This window comes from Buteo buteo, chromosome 18 (assembly GCF_964188355.1).
Source record: "Buteo buteo chromosome 18, bButBut1.hap1.1, whole genome shotgun sequence".
In the NCBI taxonomy this organism is placed as follows: Eukaryota; Metazoa; Chordata; class Aves; order Accipitriformes; family Accipitridae; genus Buteo; species Buteo buteo.
The window spans coordinates 15861026-15885248 of record NC_134188.1 but is presented as its reverse complement, the minus strand read 5'-3'; the positions used below and the strand labels follow the sequence as shown (position 1 = coordinate 15885248).

General features: G+C 36.1%; 1 protein-coding gene across 3 annotated transcripts in view; it reads left to right on the top strand.

Annotated features, from left to right (window-relative positions):
• ARHGAP42 (Rho GTPase activating protein 42) overlaps positions 1–24223 on the top strand; it is a 163084-nt gene that overhangs the window by 88793 nt on the left and 50068 nt on the right. For all 3 annotated transcript variants that reach the window (XM_075050050.1, XM_075050049.1, XM_075050051.1), the window contains 3 exons: positions 1621–1692; positions 18693–18794; positions 23296–23406. In XM_075050050.1, the coding sequence (XP_074906151.1) occupies positions 1621–1692; positions 18693–18794; positions 23296–23406 (285 nt within the window). The remainder of the gene's footprint in view (positions 1–1620; positions 1693–18692; positions 18795–23295; positions 23407–24223) is intronic.

Here is a 24223-nt window from a genome sequence, read left to right as displayed (position 1 = left end):
GTGATCCTTGGGATAGAGATTATCTTTTGTTAAGTGCATGCACTTTGCCTTGTAGAAAATGTTGAGTCTTAGTTAGATTGCTAGATGTTGCCTAAAAATCTGTTTGGGGGGAAATGTCCACCTGGAGAATACCAGAGCTTTGTAATCTGTTCCAGTCGAACTGATGGAGGATGTTGAATGCAGTGAAAGCTCAGTGAATGCAGTGAAAAAGCTCCTCCTCCTCATCTCTGCCTGATTTTTATTTTTAAATGTAACACATTTTGATCACTGCATGATTGAGCATGCCAAGTGTTGCCTTTGCTGTCTTGGACTTTGTTACATTAGAATGTCAAAGACAGTCTCAACTTTTCCTGAAACTTTGCCCTACTGAGAGATGTGGCGATTCTGTGGTCTTTGGAATTGTAATGTTAGGTTTGGGAAGAAAGAAAATGTGTTTGTGTTTCAATGGGTTTATTCTATATGTTTATTATTACAGCCTTTTGGGAAGTTTTTGTGCTCAGCTGACAATGTAACTTATCAATTATTGTTATGGAAGAGTCACAACAGCTGTATTCATTCTCATTTGGCTTAGGTATATGTTAGCTTTGCCCAGACCTCCAAACCTGCCAAAGCCCAAATGTGGAATGTGATGAGTATGGTAAAGCTGGACTGGTGAGGAGAAAAAAAACTATTCATGCAGAAAAACTAAAATTTTGCCTGTAGTTAGTATAATAGAATATTGTAATGTGTTTTATTTTGCTTTATTTCTGATGTGTTGGCAGTTTTTATTTGGTTATTCTGCCTGTCTCTAAAAGGCACGTGGTGAAATCATGCCGCCTTTTTTTGTTGAGTGGCACGATGGCATGGCTGGCATTTGTATGTGTGCATGTGTGTTTCCAGCCCAAATGACTAGGGACCACTTCAGGTGGTGTCTGCAGGAAATAGTCTTCAGAGAGGGGTTCCCAGGACTGGTTTTACACTAAATAAACAGAGGCCATGAGGGGAAAACTGATTCATTAGGAACTCTGGTTTAGGTTAAAGTGATAAAAATAGCTCCAGGACATCTTAAATTAGTTTAAAAACTAGAAAAGTGAAGGAATCCAATCTAGATTTGTATTTTGTAAATTGTCCACTTTTCTGTCTAGAGTTCTCTGCCTACTCTCCTCTGTTCCGTATAACTAGGTATATAATCCAAAGAGATAGGTGAAAAGATTCAGCTGTCAAAGGTTGATATTCTGTAAACACAGGCTTTCTTAGGCAGTGCTGTCAGTACTACTATGTTTTTCTTCTCTGTTCTGCCAAAACATGGTCCTGGAAGTTTTTGTTTTCAATTCTGGATTTAGGAAAGATGGAAGAAATGGAGTAAAATACCAGAAGACTCTTCTATATATTGCAGATAAACTTACTACATCATTTGTTACAATTGCTTTAGTTACTCATAGAAGTGTTCCATAATAGACTAGTGAACATGTGTGTTGTATGTTTTATGTAAAGAAGACATAATTATTTGACTCCCATATGCTCTTACCAGAATGTTACAGACGTGAATTTTTCAGTCTTGTACACTGACAGAGTTACAATGACTCTAATTTCTGCAAATACTCTGTATTAAAAAGATATGCTATACGTTTAACTTTGCAGATCCAGAATGCTAATGATGTGCTAATAGCACCGCTGGAGAAGTTTCGTAAAGAGCAAATAGGAGCAGCAAAAGTAAGTAGCTGTGGAAACAGTTCTTTTTCATTTCATGTTTATTTGAGTTTATCAGTGTATTTTGAAGGCTGGACTGAAAACAGGCATTTTGTATTCAAACATACTTGATGCCATCCTCGTTAATGTGTTAGTAAATTATAATTCTTTGCTTCAAAGAAGGAGATGATTTAGAAATGGAGTTTAAAGACTGATTATATGCATAGGATACAGCTTTTGCTACTGTTGCACATTCTTACCTTCTGGTGGTGTATTCATCTTCTGATGTCTGCATTTATGTTACGTTGCGTCTTGGGTTAACCCAGAACCACACAGAGGGTTAAAACAGCTGCTATGGGTGCAATGGCCCTCAAGTGGCTATTGTATAAAGACCAAAGAAGTCAGTGTGCTTTAGTCATACTCTGTCTCCATCTCTTCTTTCCCTCTCCACTTCACGTGGCTGATGCAATGCAGTGATTCATACTCATTTTGCCAGAGTATTCATCTTCATATTGCCCAGAGATTTTCCCATGGTGGAAGTGCTCCAGTTGGTGATTTAAGCCAGTTCTTCGGCGTTAAGTGCTACATCTGTGTTAGAGGAACAGTACAGGTTGTCTATAGCAGGGTTCAGTAGTCAGCCCAGGAAATCAGATATATTGGGGAAAAAGATGTTGGAATGAACTGTTAGTCTAGAAAAGCTATTTTCAGTCTGATCTTGGAGACTTAAGTGGTTATCAGTGACTGCTTTGATCACAATCTCAGAGAGATGCATAAAGGCTGTGGTAGTCAATTAGAAGTATGGTTAGCAACAGTTCCTTCTGTCTACATAAATATGCTAATTCTGAAGCATTTTGCATCTTGTATTAGCGCTCATAAAATTTTCTGGGACGTTTTCCAATTGTAAGGTTAAATGGGTATATGAAACATCTCTCTTTGATGTTGTAGCTGAGGTTGTGCTTGTGCTCAACCAACCTCAGAACAGAGCTATTGGAAAGAGAGACTGAAGTTTTATGCTTTTTATAGTGCTATTGTGAATGTGTAGCAAACAGATGAGACTGCTTCCGCACAGGAACTGAGTAAATGTTTGAGAATAATTTTTACTGTGAACTTGAGGTTAGATTTTTCTGAAGTAGATGGTTTTTACTCTCTTACTTGATATGTTTTTGTGTACAACTGCATTCTTCTCTTGTCCCACCCCTATGCTGCTGTGAGATGCAGGGCTGGGAGTTTATTTACCGTGGTGCACAAATCGGAATTTAATCCCAGCACAAAATTATTTTTGGTTTTCAATAGGTTTTAGTTGCATTGTTCAGGTTTTTTGTGTTACCATTTCACTTCATATTGCTATTGTTTAAGGGATGTCATTCTCTGCAGAGGGTCCTGTCTGAAAGCCTAACCTGCTGTACCATTGACTGTCCTGGTACATCAGAGAGATGATCCACAAGCAGTTCACAGAGCTCTCTGCAGAACTGTATAAGACTCCTTATAAGACTCCATGTCTCCTTTGAATATATCACTCAGTATGACTCCTTTGTTTTTTTGAATCAGCAAGTATTTAACATTAAATAAAGGGCACTAAAGGACAGGTTGAGTCCTCTCTGTTCAGTATATCATAACAGCTGGTTTCTTTTCCATATCCCTTCCAGATAAAATATGGGCATTTGCCCATCTTATATAATTTGTGGTAACAGTGATCATTTTGACTTGTCTGTGGTCACACAACAGTGTACTGAATGAGTTCAGAAGAGAGCCTGTCTCGGCTAACTCTTATTCCAGTGTCTAATGCACTTATTATGCAGCACTATGTGTGTTTTGGGCAGTCCAGGGTACTGACTTGACACTTTGATACCATATAGAGAGTTCTTCCAACTCACTGTTTTATAAAATGTCAAATAAACTTGTCTTTTCTTGCACTGCTCATGGAGTTCAACTGTCAAGCTCAAAAATGAGAGATTCAGACCTCCTGCGTAACCCAGATTGCGAAACAAACATTCGCTCTGAATTGATTTTTATCAGCAGAAGCAACTACAGTTGGCCTTTAACTAAATGGGATCAACATAAAGAAGTGAGAGATTAATTACATTTAACACTGTCTTTCTAGTAATTACAAAATAGCAATGTGATCTAGGAATTATGAGACCAGTATGAAATAGAGTAGAAATTTGGGCTTTCTGAAACTCATTGTTAATAAAGTAGAGAACATGGTCAGATCGCTTACCTCCACTTCTGTTCACTGGGCTCAGTCCTTGAGCATTTATGAACTCTTACAAATATGGGATGAGTTGAGCTTGCTATTTATTTATCTGCTGTTAGTGAAGGTTTTCACAGAGATTATTAGATAGTTGTGTTATCAATATACATAATAGGAAATTATATTAGGTACTACTGTCGGATTTTGGTGATGGGAAGATTATGAGAGAGAGTGCTTAAAAGCATTTACTGGGCTTTTTTCTTTCTTTTCTAAAACACCAGATAAAATTCAGCTGGAGGTAAAAACAAGCAATGCGCCCCACTGAGCCACTACACACACGCAGGAAAAAAAAACACTAAAACAAAAAACCCAAAACCAAAACAACAGAAAATGTTATAAATTAATGATAGTTTTCACTATCACAATCACCATTTTATTTTAATAATAAGTAACTCTGCAAGACTTTTACTACCATGATGAACTATGTAGGACTATCCTATTGTGTTTCATACAGAGAATGAGAATATTTTATTCTTCCTTCAAAACTATATCAAGTTTAAGCAAAAAATATGATCACAGAAATCAAAGAGAATATGGAGGATAAAATATATCCTGTTGATGTTACAAAGCTGTATTTCAAATACGAGGACAGCATAAACCCAGAGTGCAGAGTTCAAGTGTTTTTGGAACGTCACAAGAATAACATTAAAGACCAACTCTTCACATGCACTTCAAAAACCTGAAGGTACCCAACAAATTTGAGAAACATTCCTCATAAAACATTAGTGTTTGTAATCAAACCAGCAATACACAAATCTACATCACTTGCTCTCCTCAATTTATACTACTCGCTCTTCTGTTTTTATTGCACATATTTCAGTTCTTCCTTTTCTGTACACACTCAGTTTAAATAAAGTTGAGTTCTCTCCAGAGACTACACAAACCCAGCTTTGCATTGGATAGCCTGTTGATTTACTCCATCTGAGTTTAAAAAAAATGACCTCTGCAATTATTGTAGAAACGCGAGCAAAAGCCGGGTGAGGTAACTGGGAAAAGATTTCAGGCACGAAGCATTTTGCCTTATTTGGTAAATGTGGTTTGCAAGTCCCCAGCTGGTAACTTTGGTGAGATCATTATGTGATGTGTTATGTACAATAAGGCCAAACTTTCATGTTTCTTTTTATCCATTGAGTACAGTATTTAGCAATATTTGTTCCAATGTTCGTTGACATTTAGTACAACTTAAATCAGATCAAAGACAACAGAAGCAATTTTGTTTTTAAGACTTAAAAGGAGAGTTTAGTTTCCTCCTTACAATTCCATCTGTTTGTTTCATAAAATTATTTATTTTGGCCAGGAGGATTATTTTTTTTATTATTATTTACTCTCATTCATTCATTCGAAGCTGTGAATTCCTTTCTACTTGGGAAACAAAACCATGTTCACTGCTGGGATTAATTTTCCTGCATCTATGTTCACATCTATACTCACATGATGTAGGCATGCAGGAGCTGGCATGCTCACTCTGTGTTATTTGGGTTGTCTGGAAGTTGAGGAGCATAAAACAAGCCCCCAAACTCCCCATTTTTTACAGTCTGTCAGGAAGGTGTCAAAGCAGAGTTTTAGATAGGTATCTAAGATCACTTTGAAATGCCAGAACACCCATTCTGTGAACTGCTTTCCTTGGTATCTAATCAAATTATAGCACTTGTTGTCCTTTAACTGAGAAAAATGAATGACCTTGCTGTAGTAGGTATGGTGGAAAGTGTTTCATTATAAGCAGCATCTGTTATTCAAGGTTTGGTACTTGTGTCCACTCGTTTTGGGAAATTTTAATGTCAGTCTGAACCATAGAGGAGAGGGGGACAGGGGAAGGAAGCAGAAATAGAGGCCAGGCCAGGATAATTGGTGGCCAAATGTTTTGATTTAAAATGCAACACAGTTTTCCCCAAAATGGTTGCTACCAGAGTTACCTGATATCTTTTTTGATAAGATAACTTAATCTGTAGGCAAGGAAATGCAGCGGATCAAACCTATTTCTATTTCAGCAAGACCTTTAAAGCATTCTACATGGGGCATTAAATTTAATTTAGGTGGGGGTTAGTATAAGAAACACTATCTGTCTAAGGAACTGACTAATGGGGAAAGGGCAATGAGTTTTGTTTGTGGGAGAGACTGTCTGGTTAGAGAGATGTTACTAATTAGAAGATCCCAAGGGGCAATTTGAGATCGGTCTGTTGTTTTATTTTCGGTAATGGCGAGGTAAAAAAAACGTGGTGGTGCTGACACAGCTTGGAGTTGCTGTAGGTTGGGGGTATTGCCAAGACAGAGGAGGAGGACTTGGAGGATAGGGAAGAAAGTGTAAGATGAAATGACTGAGTGTGAGGAACTGAGGCTACTCAGTGGTCATGACACAGCTGCAAACCAAAAAATCTGCTGTACTGATAAAAAGCTCAAGTGGCAATCTTTAAATATTATAGGCTTTTTGGGGATCTATCACTGGCAGATAGAGAAGTACGAATTTTCTTTAGGTTTTCTTTTACTTACATAAATCCTCGAGTTCTGGATTAAGTTTATGAACAGTGAAACAGTTGTAAATTGCATTTATAAATACTTGAATTCTAAAGTGTTGGTCCTAGATAATTTTTATCTGATAAATAATTCAGAATATGTTGTCTACTCTGATATCTTATTTAAACTAGTATTGACAGATGCAAGAACTAAGAAATTAGGAGACAAAGCTTAAAAAAATCCTGGTTTTATAATGGTAAATTTTATTTGTGACAGTTGTAAGAAAAGTTGAAAATTTGAAAACTTCTTCAGATTAAATATTGACAAAATATTTGTTATTTCATCTTGATTTTTGCTGTTTCCCTTTGGATATCAGTGTTTGTGTATAGTCTTCTGTGAATTGACCCAGATCCTAAAATTTGGAGTAGCTGGATTGTTGCTGTCTACTTTTTCCTTTGTAATTTGCATTTAATGAAAATGTATAGTATAGAAATGATTTTAAAAATAGATCAAATGTATTTTCACTTTAAAATATAGTTATTCAAATAAAATTATGGAAATAGGAAGCTGTGAAAGACCTGCATCAATTTGGTAATCTCTATTTTTAAATTTTTAAAATATTAAATACTAATGTAACATAACATATTAAATATTACAATGTAATTTAATATAATATATAATTTAAATTATATAATATAATAGAATTTAAATATTAAAGTTTGGGGGTTTGTTTTTTTGTTTTTTTAAGTAGAAAATAATTGTAGTACTATGGTATGGCTAGCCACTGCTTCTTTTACGCTTCTGTATGTGAAATATTTGGGAAGTTTCAAAAACAGTGCTGAAGAGCCCAGTGTGCACACACTTCATCTTTTCAGGCAGTCTTATTTTCTTCTGCAGAAAGCCAAACCATTAAGCCGGGAGATATCTCTGGCTGAGCACCTGGACCCAGAGGTTTTTTGAAGCAGCTAATCTACTTGGGACAGCTCTTGTCATTCTGCAAATGCAGCAAAATTATTTTTTCATTACAGTTTACTTCAGTAACTGTTTAGTTCAAAGTTGAGAAACTTTTAGGAAGTTAACAGAAAACAAAAAGACAGCAATCCTAAAAGCAGATTTCACTTCTAGTGTATTCCTTTAAAAAACAAGAGCAAAACCTCAGATCTCATAACTAAAAGATTATGGACACGGTGATTAAAAACTGTCGGTTCAGTCTATTAACTGCAGGTGTTTGTTAGTAAACCAGTTAATATTATGTGCAAAGTCTGTTTTGATAAATTCTGTTAAATGCATTCTTTCTGTTAAAAGTTAGTATGATTAACTGGCTGACTGACTAAAACCAGTTTCTGAAGCTGTGTTTTTTCTGCACTCTAATAAAATTCTAATTTGTATCCAAAAGAAAACAGATATAAATTAAGGGTAAGTAAATTAGTCTTCTACAGTAAATAGGAAATGTAATTTACTGTGTTCTGCCATAACATTTAAGAATTAAGGCTCAGAATAAATGTGTTAATTGGTGGAATTGCTTAAGTGAGTATGCAGTGTATTTTGGTTGGCAAAAAACCCCATTTATTTTTAAAAAAATTTAATCTATGGTTAGTAAAAGAAAAAAATAAAAACTTAGGTAGCAAGTATCAGCCCTTCTACTGGAAAACAAAAAAAGAGCATAAAAATGCAAGAAAACATGCACTTTCTCTAATTAAATTAAGGTTTTTTTCTTGCTAGCCCACTGTAATCTGTGTCACAGGAAGGGTTCAGGAAGGTTGCATCCTGACCCTGCACAGCTGCTAGAATCCTGCTGGACTCCTGAGCCATGATTAAAAGTATAAGCAAGGACATTCACCTCCAAACTTAATTTCCAGTTCACAGGGGAATTGAACTTCTCTTTGAGTGCTTCGAGGCACGGAGGATTTGGCAAATAATCTCAATTAAAAAAAAAAAAGTGCTTTTCTCAGTCTCAGTAGGATACAGTAGCTCTACTCATCCATTATGTCCTTTCTAGCCTTGCTCTTGGCCACAGCATGGAGAGGACTATGTTCCACACCTGAAAAACAGGTCTCAAGGTTGTTGATGAGACTCTTCAAGAATCTCGAGAAGAATTTAAGAGAAATATAGGAAGTGGCCAATTGCCTGTGGAACAGAGCAGGACCGGACTTGGAGAAAGCAGAGAGTTCAGTGTTCTGCTGTCCCCCCATGCTCAAAATAAGACTCCACCCTGAATTTTGGCATCCTTTATCAAACCAAATTCATCATGTTTTCAGAAAGGCAGCTGCATTCTTTTACCCTACAGGGATTACTTCAGAGTTGTGCTCATGGATGTTGCATAGTGCCACAGCTGTACCGAACAATTAACGCTTAAATCATGAGGCTTTTTACATGAGTATAAGTTAATCTTATTCTGTTATGTGTTGGGGTTTTCTTCAGCAGTCTGGGGAAAATGAAAATCTCTTTCTCCATTGCTTCCTTTTCTTCAGTGGTGTATTTCAGATAACAGCATAAAAATAAATCTATTATGTTTGGGCAATACTCAAGATGATGTTGAGTCTATGGGTCTTTATTCCACACCTATGACAGAGTTGCATTTTCTGTTCTAAATAGAAAATAATTTGATTGGGACACTTGGCTGTATTGCCATAGGTTTCCTTTTGCCCAGTATCTTCTTGTATTTATGCAGCAGGTGCTGCAGGAGCCTGGGAATACACAAACTTGCACTCTCTTACCATTGTAACAATTTTGCTTTTGGCAAAGCGAGAATAAAATAGCTCTATTCCAAAGAGTAGCAGGTGATAGTAGCTGGGAAGTATCGCTTCTGTACTCTAGCAAAAGATGGGCATCATTACTTGAAACTTTAATGTGTCTTGGTGTGGATACAGGAGCACCAAGAGCTCCATCTTTCTGCCAAATGAACCAGCTTCATTTTTTTCAGGATCTTTCAGGCTACAGTAGCCACCACAGAACCATTTGTTCCTGTGGAGCTTGCCAAGAAGGGGTGGTCTCAGCTGGTTGTTTTTATGAGAAGATCATGCCTCCCTAAGAAGTAAACTGAGAGCACTGCTTGAGCTTAACACCACCACTGGGGAGGCATGACTCTTCACCCCAAAGTGATAGTTTGTGTTCCCTTATCAGTGTTGTAAGAGGGACTCTGAAAATAGATGCTTTCAAAACAAAACAAAATCACTTCTGACATTAACCCCAGACTGTTACTTTTTTTTTTCTATCTGTAAACAGTACAGCTTCCAGTTGTGTGTATTAATCTAAAAAACTTTCTCATAACACGCCTCAAGTTCTTCCTCAGATCAGCATTGTGGTCCCCTTGCGATGACGTGGAGGGTAGCGTGGGATCGTGAGCTGTGCTGAACGTGCTGCTGGCATGCTGAAATCAGCGATGGGGGCTGATTGGTTGGCGTAGATGGGAGAGAGGTTCCCAAAGAGTGTTTTTAAAAAGAAATTACTACTTAAGAAAGAGATATTTTTATCTTCTGCTTTTAAAATAAAACAGTGAGTATGTGACGTTATAAGCTAGCCTGTCGGAATTGCTTCGTTTGAATGACATTATGTTCTTTGCAGCTTTTTTTGCATTTTCTTTGCTTTAAATACAAAAAGGAAAGAAGATAGTTGCTAACTTCACAGATGAAATGGCTTCTTCATACACATTTTGTTTACTGGCATATCGGGACATTCCTGAAATACACTTTGTGAGGGAATCTAGCACAGGAAGGGAGGCATGGACAACGTGAGATGGCAGTGTGCCTCCATGGGGAAGAAAGCAAGCCAGTGCTGATGGGAGGAACACGGGTGAGGAGAGCAGCAATATCAGGTGTGGGATGCCAACAAAGCATCTGCTCAGGGAATGGGTGATGGCCACTTAGGGAGGTGGAGGAACAAAGAGAAGCAGCGATGGCAGGGAAGGGACAGCGGTGGAGAACAAGGGAAGTTGTTAACTAGTGCAATGCGGTTTTAAAAATTGGGTGATCTTTTTTGTAGTTGAGAATTTCACTGCTCTGACTGTTACAATGAAAGCAAGCCTTACTGTGAAGTGCAAAGCATGCTACAGGAGCTGTTGTGCCTGTAGCAGCCTTGCACTGTGCTTACACTCCACATAGCTGGGTACTGTATCTTTAGCATTTCTGTACACTGATGTTAGTAACTATAGATCCAAGTCTATCTTCTCTGTCCTAAGTATGAGAACTAAACAGTCAAGAAAAACAAACTTTTTTCACTGTTGGCGCAGCATTGGATAACAGGTTGGTATGACTACTGAACTTGAAAGGCCAACGTCTAGCCATCTCAAGTGAAGCTGAGAGATTTGCCCCTGCTTAGTCCAGGTGCTGATGTGGAAGATCAGGCAAAAATTGAAGCTGCCTGTTCCTCGTGAGTAGACCGGTCCACTTCAATATGATCCATTGTAAATGTTGCTTTTCTTCTGTCCGTGCAGTCCATTTTGTGGCACTGTTTGCATCAGAGAGTCAGCTACAACCCACCAGACCTATGCAATGGTGTTACGTTTGTCTTTTCTTGTAAACCTTCTTTTCTTTCTATTTGCCCCACTTTGTCATCTGAACTGAACTGCATTTGGCACATATGGAAGTGAAGCAGAAACCATAAAAGCCACTGTACTTTTTTTTTTTTTTTTAATGAAATTTAGGAAGCTCTGTAAGCTCGTACAAGAACTAGATAATGAGAAAAAAAAATACAACTATTTTTTACTCACGTAGAGAAGGTCTCCTCTCTGGGCTGATTTTGTAAGCGTTAATGTTAACAGGTTTCCATGGATAGTGTTGCCATCTCAGTGACCTAAGTGTTTTGAATATTCTAAATCATGGCATGTGTGATTTATAGCCTGATTGACTTTTATTATTGAAAAATAGCATGCCCCAAATCTGAGTTGGCTTCTTTCCTTTTATCATGTAAGTGATCACTTAGTATTGGGTTGTGTCCTCTGTCGTCATTTACTTTCTACTCAGCCTATATAACTATATTGATTTCTAACAAATATCTGCATTTCTTATGACATAAGCAGTTTATTCTGTATGACTTTTGATGAAGTATACAGAGTTAATTCAGGGTTCTTTCTGAATTCCTAAAAACCATGGGTAACTTTCTTTTTTAAATCATTTAAAGTCACAGGCTTTTGTACAGGAACAGGAGACCCTCTTGCTGTTATGATAAAACATTTTCAACTTTAGAAAACTATCCTAAACCTGCTTCAGAGAAGAGTTTAAAAAGTCAGGCCCTGCTTTTCTAGGGATCTTCTTCATCTTATTTAAGCAGTAACATGCTAATATCCCAAGTAAGATATTCCGGCAAAAATACTTCATATTTAGTAGACAGTTAAAAACAATAAAACTAGATTACGTGAGTAGACTTACCAGTCCTGCTGTTTGGGCAGGGATTTAACAGATTCCCAGACATCTAGCAGCTACTCCTGGAATCAACAAATGCCAAATAAACTCGAGACAACTCTGCAGCTGAATAACAGGGAGTCTAATATGTCCTGCTTTGTGACCTGCCAGTATTGGCAGATTTGCATGTCTTTTCACAGTAGTGCTGGGAACTTTAATATTCTTTTCTATTTCAAGAGAGAATTTTTTGGAGAGAAACAAATGACATCCTACAAACACATTTGTTCATTTAATAGTAACTTCTTAATTTGAACAGAATTTTAGATCTCATAGAAATAGTGAAACTTTTCTGCTTTTTTTTTTAGTCTCCACTGGTAATTACCTTCTGTCTGCACACATCTGATGGAATTATATAGGGAAGTATTAGGAAATGTCTATAGGATTCTCATCTTCCAGGAAACACTTCTAAAAGTACCTGATATTTGGATCTCTCAAGGCATTACAGAGGGAAAAGAAAATTTTCTTCAGAAGTTTATGAATCTGAAATTAAATTATGTCTTGCAGGGTTATTCAGTATTTTACACAGATGTGAACTCCATCCTAAACTTAAATTAGTTTTGGGTTGTTTAAAGTATGTTTTAGGTTTTTTATGCATGTCTTACTTGATTTTGATTGAGGTTATTTTTTAAACTGCCAGTTTTTAATATCTGTCTTCATAGCTGTAATGCTGCTAAACACTCTTGTATTCCTGGTTTATTGCCTTGTTATACTTCACAGTTGCAATATGTTCTTTTTATTATAATTATTTGTGTCTTACACCATATTCTTTTCTGGATGTTCATGGTTTGCATATGGTTGTTCTTTTTTAGTAAAGAATTTATTTAAAGATTTATAGTTGTTAGGACATTTAATTTTCTACATGATGTATTCAGCTTCAATTTGGAAGTGTTTTCATTAGCAGTTATGAGTAACATAAGTCATAATTTATGACTGTATTAACCCTATTTTATATTAAGCAGCAATCATTTCTTTATAAACTATGATATATCTTTGTTCCACTTCATATTATTTGCCAACAGTACATAAATGATGCCCTTTAACCTCCTAGCTTTCTCACAGATTTGGAGAAAACCTATATAGCCTCACGATACATTAAATTCTGAATGGGAAGAGGAAGGAAGGAGGTTTATATCCACTTTTCACTTTTTCTTTTGGAAAATCTCTTTTGGCCTTATCTTGACCTGTGAGCATTCACATAACAAATCAAAATCTCTACCAAAAAGAAATCCCCCCATCCAGACATCTATCAAAATGCAGTCTGTGGGCTAAGGTGCCTATGATAATTTCAATTTTATTAAAACCAAACAAAAAACACCACCCCCAGAACCCACCAACCATCTCCATGAGAGAATTCTAAGCAAAACCTCAGGCAAAATAAAATGGAAGGTGAATTTATTTCTTTTCCCCTCAGAAGAAAAGTTGTGAGACTCTGAGATCTCACATTTTTCAGGAAATCCATAGGATATGAGCTCAAATCAATCTTTGCAAGACTAAGTTTAGATTATTTTTTAGTCTACAGTTCTACTTTTCTTTGTCCTACAACTCCAAACAAAATTCCAGTAACTTTGTAGAAACACATTTTGAATTTTTGTTTGGAAGGTAATGAAAAAGGTAGCTTTGAAAAATATATTTGAAGTCTAAATTTCCAGCCATGAATCATCTGCAGTGCGTTGTTATATCAACATTTTTGCAGTTGTTGTCAAAGAGAAGGAAAGGGGGATGTGGTTTTATTGATCTCAGCGGAGTTCACCATTGCCTTCAGTTTCTTCCACTGCCAAATGCATCTGACTTGATCTATATTCGAGTCTTACTATTGCATTTCTATGCCAGTTTCTACAGTTTCTGCATCTCAGCTTGAGTTGGTGAGAAAAATATGTATTAATTTTGGGAGGGGGGAAAAAAAAGAAAACGTCACAACCGTGTTTCACAATGTACACTTGTTTCCTAATTAAGTAAGGGATTCTCGTTGAAATTTTTTCTCCACATAGTTTCTTTGCAATGTTTTCTATTTTCATTTCCTTTCTTGATCCTTTTAAAATCACCTCTTACAAAACATGTTTATTTTATGGTTGTGCAAGGATATTGTTAGTGAAAATGAATCTGAAATAAATGTGCAGGGTTTTTTTGTTTTAAAGATTAACATGTTGAAGTTCAAATATGAATTCTGGGACAAAGAGTGAAAATATTCTATTTAGGAACAGATGTACAATTTAGCTAAGATATGCTGATAGATAAGTATAGCACCAAAAGTCATTGTAACTACAAAAAAAATGGAAAGAAATGAGAAGGATGCCAAAGGCTCTTTTTGAAAAATAAAGAAGAATAATTTGTATAATAATTCTGAAGATACATATAACAACTTTGATGTAAAATACTGCACAGAAAGTAGTGGCAAACTTAGACCATTAAAAAAAAAATCTGATTTCTTGACATTCCCACTAGAAAAGAGAAGTCAGCTTCAAAATATAAGTCTTTCTGCTTTACATCCAAAAATACAACTAGTGGTTAAAAATTGTAGGAATCATGCCAGCAATTTGTTGCATGCATATGATTAGTTACAGCATGAAATCAAAATCTTTCTGAACAGAAAAAAAATTATCTGACTCAATTGAGTTGCCATTTTAATAATTGATGTCTGATCTTTTCACAGCCTTAGATATCTGTAAAACAAGAGCGATAGGAGAACAACTTTTGAGTTAAACTTCTAACTGGCATGTCTATAACTAGTGGTATCTAGAGCAAAGTTTATTTCTGAAAAGATAATTTTCTCTTTTTGGAGATTATCTAATCAGTTTTGAAATAAAACTATAGTGGAAAACTAAGCAGAGAGAACAAAACCTGGAATTAAACCTGGATCCGGTATTACCTGACTTGACTCTGTCAAGCGGGTACTGGAAGTTAGTAAGACTCCATTAAATGCTAGAAGCTGAACATTTGGTTAAGGGCTTTCCTAATGGGGTTGTCTGAAGTTTTAAGCATTTAAAACTGTAAAAATTTTTAAATTGATTTAAGGCTTAGTGACCTGATGCACCTGAGAACAGTTAAACAACTATAGAGAGACATTTACAATGCTTAGACTCTGCAAAATTTGATCTATACAAAAGTTATTGATGACTTATACATCAGTGTAAAATAAGTCAGGGATTAGTATTTTGTAATTTCTTTTTTTCTGTGTTTAGATTTTTTTTATTGCACTCTCTTAATTTTCTCACATTTTTTATATCTTCTAGCTGATATTTTGACAGAAATTATTGATAAGTTTCCAGGACAAAGAGAAAGGATGAGGATTACTTGCAGGAAGGATGAGAAGGAAAGAAAGGTAGCTGGAGGCTGAAGGGAATAAGAGACACAGTGCAGAGGTCAGAAATAGCATCTTCCTAATGTCCACGTACCTTCTGCTTTGCGTCATGGCTGGTGCTGTCTGTTCTGGTAACAGTATAGCACGAGCTTTCTTATCCAACATCTCTTTTCTCCTTGGGGTTTGATCCAATGTGGAATCTAGAGGCGGAAGCAATCCTGTCTCCTAAGCTTTGAGGAGATAGTTTCACATGGAAACTTTGTAAACCTCCTGGCATGTGGAAAAACAGCATCCTCAGTCTCATGGGTACAGATTACTGGGACCAGGATTCAGATGATTAATTTGGGCAGCAGCTGTGTACAGGAGAGGGTTTTGAGGGTTGCAGAAGAAAAAGCTAAAGCTGGAATGAGGTAAGTCTGTGACTCCACTTAGGATGTGCCTGTGTGCTGTGAGTCACTGGCTGAGTGTGCGAGGTGAGAGCTATCTTGGCATAAACAGAAGTGTCTCTTCTCTTCCAGAAAATGAATCACCTGCTTCTGAGTGTATCTCTTCTGTTAATTTTTATGAAGTAAACAGTATTCAGAGGCTTCAGTACATTCAAATATGTGGTTTTTACTGGCATAGCAGAGGACCTTTCAAGTGAAGGGAACTCACTCACCTGTTGGGGCCAGTATTTTTTAGACTTTTCCCAGAAACATGTCTGAGTGATCAGTACAGTGCCAGAAACACTGTCCTGCTGGCACTGCAGCTTTATTCCCAGAAGTATCACTGAGTAAAGACAGTGATGCAGTCAAAACTGCCAAGTGATCTTTATTCTCAGTCTAATTCTGTTTATTCTCCTTACTTTGTCTGCTCCTACCTTTGAAGGGAGAAATTTTGTTGTGTTAAAATCTGGAAAAAAAGGAAGGCGTTAATAGGATATGCTGTCCCTGGAAACGCTGCACTTGGGCCAGAAGTTGTCCTGGTATTACGGAAGCTCCAAAGTGTTAGTTTTCTCTTTAACTTAACTGGTGTAAAACCCATGAAGGTAGTGGTTGAGAGGATCTGTTACAGCAGAGGGGTGCAGTCCAGGAGGGGGCTGGCAGTACTGGCAGAAGGCCAAAAGAGCCTTCAGTTTCTGCTTGTCCTCACAGATGGTGCCATGGAGTTCTTCATGAAGCTTCACGTATATCGCAAACCTATTAGGGAAGGAATTGGTGCTGACCCGGCTGGTCTGGGTGATTCGCAGTCTGGCACAGGTAGTCCTGCAGGAGCTTTGCCCGTGGCTCCACATCTCATTCCTTCGGTCCGGCCTCTGAGGCAGCAAAGGCAAGCACAATGTCAAGCCCAGATGTGCAGCATATGTCATCTGCACCCAGGCCTCATTGTCAAAGGCCATGGCAAGTTACCCTCTGAAGCAGATGGTCTCCTGGACAGGGTAACCTCCATTGAACTCCAGCAGCTTGTGACCAAAGGCTTCAATATTGTGATCAGGCAGACTCCTCTCCCAACTTTCAGTGGCATGGGAAAAAAAAATATTTAAAAGTAATTCTCTTTGCATTTTTCTTTGCATCAATTGAGTTTGCCCTTGACTTGGGGATTTTCTCAAGATGGTGACTTTGCCACCTGTGTCACTTGGATTTTAAAATAATTCATTTTTTTATTCCAGTACCTTAACATCATTGTCTCGGAAAGTAAGACAGTATGCAACTAACTGCACCTTTTATTCAAAAGATACGTATCTGTGGTGTGTGATCAACTGAACTGATATTCTGTTTGTGACTGAAGGAGATGTTGAGATACTAAGGTTGCTCTTGCTTGATCACAAAGACCTGGCACTTGAGTATTCCCCAATGAGACTGTGGCTGTGGAACCAACCTGTGATTTCAGTCCCACAAAAGCTGAATTCTTGGCTAATCAGTTGTTTGGCCAATCCTGCCTTCTGCCTTCTCTCTTTCTTTTAAGAATGTGTTTGGGAAAGATTTTGGAAGATAATTCATATAGCTTCTTTTCCCTTGCTAGGCAAAATATAAGCTTTTTTTTTTCTTTTTTTCCTTTTTGCCTTTTTTTTCCTCATATCTTTATAGCTGCAATTAAATATAGAAGGCATTGGGAATTTTTATGTATTGTTAATTAATATTTTGTTGGGTCAAGTGCCTTCTTTTCCTTATGATGTCTTTTGAAGATATTTCTATTGTGAGTTAATGAGAACATTAAATTGTGCATATTTTTCTTACTAAATAGATTTGAACTTTTTGCAGGATATAAAATATATGATGTGTTTTATAATCTAGTATAATTACCATTGTGAACTTTAGTCATTGGAGCTAATCAGTAAGTGGTTTGTTGTTACAGCTGGTTGATAAGTTTTCATTCATGGTGTTAAATTCTTCCTTCTATTTCTTATTTTTCTGGCTGACCTGACTTTCCTATGATATGCCAAAGCAAAACAGGGTGGTGCTACAATGCAGGCTAGTTATTTGGTTTTGTATATAACAATTTCTATGGAGAAAGGGGTCAGGAAAAGAATCACTACAGTTCTGAAGATGACCTGATGTTACTGCATTATGTCCAGTAATTAGTTTTTCCACCTTTAATAGCTTTTGCACATGTGTAAGTAGGACTGGTCATCTTGAGTTTTCTTTGTTTTCTCAACATATTCAACTTGTTAATAATTAGGATTGTTAATTAATTAAATTATATATTATTTATCATTAAAATTATATTTTATCATTAATAATACTGTGATGGGATATTTACTCTAATTCATTTTCCCATTTCCTGGAATTTGGCACTTCTTGAAAGATGGAAAAGCTTTAGAGAAAGCTGTCTTTTTCTTAAGTTTCAGATTTAAATTTCAAAATAGCCAATTTAAAAAATTTTGAAGTATAAATTCTAAATTAGATTACAGAAAATAAGATGTTTCTTAATTTAGTCATAGCAGTAGCTTTCTTTTGTATTATCATGTATTAAAGTAGTCTTACAGTAGAAATGTGAGGATTGTCTGCACATGATGGGAAAAACTTAAGGGGAGTGGGAAAGGAAAAAAGCCAGGATAACTCTTTTAAATGAGAAAAGCTTAAATATTCAGACACATCAGAACATTATTGGAAACAGACTTTTGGACCAATTTCTTTTTGCAACCACGTATGTGCTTTTCCATCATCCTCATATTTTAAGAGTGTGGGTGGAAAATAAGCATATTAGTCTTAAATGCAAAAGATAGGCCTATATCATCATCATATTTGTTATACTCACCTACCTCTTCCACAATGTTTTTATTCAGCAAAGACAGTGTGACAGGTAGGTACATTTATAAAATTTGGGGAAGATTATTTTGCATTAAATGTCTGCTTAGCAAGATACCGCCTACGTAAAACCTCATGTATATTTATTATGGGAAACTATACAAGTCTGTTGTATAGGTTTGTTATTTATAGGAAAAATCCTGCTTAATATTGTGTTTAATAATTGAATCAGTCATCCTAGTATCTTCAGGCCCAATTCAGGATTAAACCCTGAAGACATTAGAACCAACAGAAATGGCTTTATAACCAGGCATATTTTGGCACCTATACTTTCTTTTAATATAAGGTAGCTGTGATATTTAGTCAAATATTTTACTTGGCAATGTTTTGTTTTTCAGGATGGGAAGAAGAAGTTTGACAAGGAAAGTGAGAAATATTATTCCATCCTAGAGAAGCACTTAAATTTATCAGCAAAAAAGAAAGAATCTCATTTGCAAGATGTAAGCACTAAACATGCTCTTACCCAGTTTCACATTTGCATATGGATCATGATAACAAACTGATTCTTTTCAAGACATGCTGTATTTTCTAATGTGAAATTTTGGTGATTTCTTGTAGTCACGCTTGTTGTGAATATAAATTCCTGAGTGGGATTAATATGACCCTAATAAGAGTTAAATATTTTAACAAGGCAATGTTCTACATGTCCAACTTTGTGTACTTCAAGTACAGCTAATGTTTATTGGTTGCAACAACAGAATTATATTACTACAATAAAAATGTGACTTTTATAAGGTATATGTGGAATATTTGAAAGTCAAATAATTAATTGCTTTTTTTGCTATGTAATTTATTACTCTATGAAATTACACTTCTGTTTCACATAAATTTTAATCTGAGAGACTGAACTGAGATCACTTTAATGATGCTTTTTTATGCTTCTTTTTTCTTCTTTTTCACCTTATTCTGAGATTGCAACATCATGCCCTGAAATTGTATCCACAACTTAAGCTTTGAAGAGGCTGTATGGCTAATTCTTTTCTGTTAAAAAAACCCAAACAAACCATGAAGACTTCTAGTTTAACAGGAGGATTCCAGGGCTTTTCAGTATGCTGCTAGAAATAGTTATCATTTTTCTTTGAGGCAAATTACAGTAAAACCAGCAATTTGATATCAATGACACTTTGGGATTTGTGCCAAAAGTAGTTAAAAATTATTTTGATGGGATTACTCTTGTCATGGTGACTGATAAATCATGGGGATTAGTTTGCAGATGGAGTTTTCACAGAAGATGTGACCATCGCTGAGCCACAAATTGTAGGATTTTTTTTTCATGTTTACCAATAATACTATAATTCGAATTATATGAGGTTTAGCAATTCAAAATTTTTAATAATGTTTATATTTCTGAATTGCCATTGTTGTCTATATAATAATCAGTCTAGACAAGATATTAGTTATGTAGGATTGGTTAATTTTTCCACTTGTATGTCAGTTTTATATGTACAGCTTTCACTTCTCCTAAATATTCCTGTGTATTGATGAAGAAGCAGTTCTGTTAGAGAGTAAGCACCAGCTGAGAAAAAAAAAAAGAATTTCTTACCAAAATGTGGAAAAGTGAACTTAAGCACCAATTTACTCTAGAATAGAAGTAAAATAAAATAAATAAAATAAAATATTTTACTCTTGAGACATAAGAATAATTACAGTCTAAAAACAGCAACTGAAGTGAAAAGTAACAACTGTGAATCTAATAAACTGCGGTAGAATAACAATGGATTTGGCTCAAGTGTATAACTAATGGAAAACCAGAATAAATTTTTCCACTGTGTCCTTAAGTGACATCTCTAGATTTAAAAATCTTGTAACTGAGGCTGAGTTTTTTTGCTTTTCTGGATGCCCCACTTGTAAAGCATCTACGGCATAACTTGTCATTTCTGTCTTCCCCAGTTTTACGCAGCTATGGGTGTGCTGAATCAGCAACATAGACCCACCACAAGTAGAAGGTACAACAGCAAATCAGTACCAAAAATGTTAATCGGGGAGACTTTTGGCCGGTATCTGTATCGTAAATAAAAGGAGGCCAAGCACCAATTCCTGGCCGGAAATCCAAGTGGTAGCTGTTGACTCCCATCCAGAGTGGTTTGGGTGAGCCCCATTTGTAGCCCCTATGTCCAGAACAGAGTTTGCTGGAGCAGCCCACAGCAGAGCCAGGGCATGGGCAGAGAACCGAGCGGTGCTGGCAGCTGGGGCTTTAGTGCTCAGTGCAATTGAAGGGAGGTCCTTCCCTCAGGCTGACATCATGCATTTAGTGAGATGGGAATACTGTTTTTTGGCGGCTGCTGTCACACTGAAAAATACTTCTTCCTTTTTTAACCCACTATTTCTTTGAATTGTTGAGGTTTCATCACACTGTATGAATTAAAGAGTACCAGGATGGGCAAGGAGTAGTTCTCATACTGTATTGGGCTGTTTTACATATCTCACTTGAGTGCAATTGAGAGCACCTTAATTAAGCATCTAAAGTTTGATGGTCTGAACATATTCTATAGAGAGTGGTTTGCATATATTCATCTACTTGAAATGTGTTGGTATTTTAAGAGCCTGCAAGACTGCTTATGCTGTTTACATAGATGACTAGACTTTTTTTCCTTTAGCATCAAAAAAGAAACTTCATAATACTGTTTTCACTGCCTACAAAAGTCCACAGTGGAACAGATAATAGTCAGAATAGAGAGATGTGAAGAAGTTAATAAACTTCTGATTTTATTTCTCTGAAATCTGTTCCAGAATCAGGCATAAATATAGAGCAAAGGCTTCAGTCCCCAAGCTTATGTGAAGTTCTGGTATACGTTTTAGTGATATCCTACATCAATGAAAATATTACTCACTATAACTAGATATCATACAAGTAGAGACTCAAAATCATATCCATCAAATCTCTTTAGTTTTTGCATGCAGTTTGAAGTCATAGAAAAACGTGTGAAAATCCTTTCAGCTTTTGAAACTTTAAAATCACTTTCAAAGTGGTTCTTACAAATCTGAATCCTCAGTGTTCACGCAAATTCATAAGCTTCTACAGAAGATATATTTTGGAAATTCTGATTTAGTCCCTGTATACTAGTGGTGATTATGGCCTTAATTTAGGAACCCATCCATATTTGAGATGGCACTTGGTTGTTGTACGTATCATTACAATTACAGTCTGCTTAAATACTGCTCAGAATAGAGATGGATTTAATTAGGTGTTTAAATACTTTTTCTGAGTTGAAACCTGAAAGAGTTAATTTCTAAAACTAAATTCTATTATTTGCTTACAGTTAAATATGAGAGCTGAGGTCTGTCTCAAGTGCTTATTGACAGCACTTCTGTGAACAAGGGTTTGCTGGATCATATCCCACAGTGGTGGCACCTGGTTCTGTTCAGCTATGTAGCATTGCCTTTGTGATATATTTTTTGTGAAATAAAGCTATTAACAGAGTATCAGAGAAAACAGTAGCCAAATGCACTATATGAATGGCACATGGCAGAGTTAATTCTGTGGTAAAGCACTTGATTGTTGGAATTTTGAGTGCTTGATTTCTGCTTCATAATGTTAGTTTGCGTACTTAATTTCCTGATTAGTTTTTTATAGGCATGGGAAGGAAATGCTAGTACTGATTCATTTGAAACGTATCATTGAGGCCTATGCTTTGAAGTAGTGTTAGACCGCTGTGCTAGGGAAGTGGATCACTATTGTTAAGAGTCTGTGTGGCCAAATCACAACAGTAGCGTGTGCTTGACTGAAAAAAGCAATGTTAATTATATATGGTGCTACTGATGACCAAGTCCTGCCCGAAGGAAAACACTGACTTTTTTCATTTTTACTCTTAAAAGTACTAAACCTCTTTTATGATGTATTTGCTGGTTTAATGTTTGCTTGTCAAGGGAAGACAAGGTCTAGCTTTTCCAATTTTCCCATATTTGTTATTTTTAATGCCAGAATTGAACTAGAAAATATACAGTAGTATACTGCTGTATTTTAACTGGCATACATCAAAAATAGCTGAACTGGTCTTACTCATATTGTTGATAAAATTTCCTTTTGACCTAAGACGAAAACCTAACTAATGCAGCCCAAAAGGGATTTGCTTGAGAAAATTATTTGTTACAAAGAAGGATAGATTAAAATGGAATCTGCATCTCTTCTTTAAGCATTATCCACATACTATGCTGCTTGTCTGTTAGGTCCCTCTCCCATGGCTTGTTTAAATTGAGGACAAAAGCCTATTACTCTTTATCAGCTGATAAGAGTTAATTCTTTAGCTGTTTGGGCTGAAGACACTGTTTTGGTACTGGATCTTCATGTCGGGTGATATTATTCAGGCACTTCTGACAAGTATTGCCTTGTAGCCCTGGCATTTGAAAATAAAAATGTGAAAAATAATTGATTTATGAGGTTAAGGACTTAAATATGTTTATATTCCAAGTGCATGTGACTCATACTATGAAATAATAAGTTGCAAGATGTCATTGTTAAAGACAGTCTATTTAAGAAAGAAAATGCCTTCTTGGGAAGGTATTTGAAGCTGAGAAATTTCAGTGCATGTGTTAGTCAAACATTTCAATAGAAATAACTATTTTTTTTGTCCCTCCTTAATTCCTATCCTACTCACTTCTATTTGTTTTTCTAAACTTGCCATATACCAGAACAGAGTTCCTCCTGCCACCTTTCTTTGTTTCCCTCCAGGCTCTCCTGAAAACTAGAATATTAAAGTGCAAAAAGGTAGAGGAAACCAAAAAGGAGTGGGGAAAAGACATGAAGCTAAAATATGTAACATTAGCTTCTTAAACTTGCATTTAGCTATTTTAAGTTGGTATTTTAATTTTCAGGAAGAAAACTGAACCCCATGAAGCTTGTAAAGTAATCTTATGGAAGATCTGTTTGTTAATGACAAAATCTGTTTTTAAAGCAATCACGAGGTCAAATTAATGGTGTCTATATTTCATTTTGTCTTCTAGGCAGATACACAGATTGACAGAGAACATCAAAACTTTTATGAAGCATCATTAGAATATGTTTTTAAAATTCAAGAAGTACAAGAGAAAAAGAAATTTGAATTTGTAGAACCTGTAAGTTTTATGTTTTATTTTCTGTAGAATGCATGCATTTAAAACTGAAATTTGAATTTAAAATATCTATTTTTTTGCTCACTTTTTAAATTGTGATTGCAGGTTGTTTGTATATAGACAGACATTAAGATCTTGGCTTGGGTACTTCCCATGTTTATTAAAGGATTATGTAAGAGTATCATATCTACTGTGAAGTGAAATGTCTGATGACTTGAAGTGTGCATAACATTTTAATGGGACAACATGTAATGTTGTGTCTGTGTAACACATAATGGATGTTTCCTAATACCATGGTTTCACAGCTGAAATTTTGAGCTAGTTTTTGGATTTAAATATTCCATGTAGGCAGTGTACACATGTTTTTCTGAGTTATACATGAAATAAAGTGAAAAATCAGTTTTTCTGTAGGATAGGTAAGTTTATTTTTTTGTTCTGGAGTCATTTGTCTTTAGTTTACTTTGCATGTAAAAGAAAGCATACGTTGACACTCCATAAAAAGAATGCAAAGTTGTGTTGCAAAGTCAATGTTTAGATCTGGGATCTTCTCCTGGACTGTGTTTTCACACCCCACCCATAACTATCTTCTGGGTCAGTCAGTACCAAAAGCTGCTTGAATAGGATGTGCTAGCGTATTTCTGTGGGATATTAGTAGTATTACTACTGTTCATGTCATACAGGACTAGCTTGCCGATTGCCTTAGTTAGTTAGAACCTGTAACCCTTGACAGAGAACTTCCAATGTCATCTGTCCCTTCCCATTAAGCATACTGAGCATAGCAGAGCATCAATTGTGAAAGAGGAACATGGCAAGTATAGCT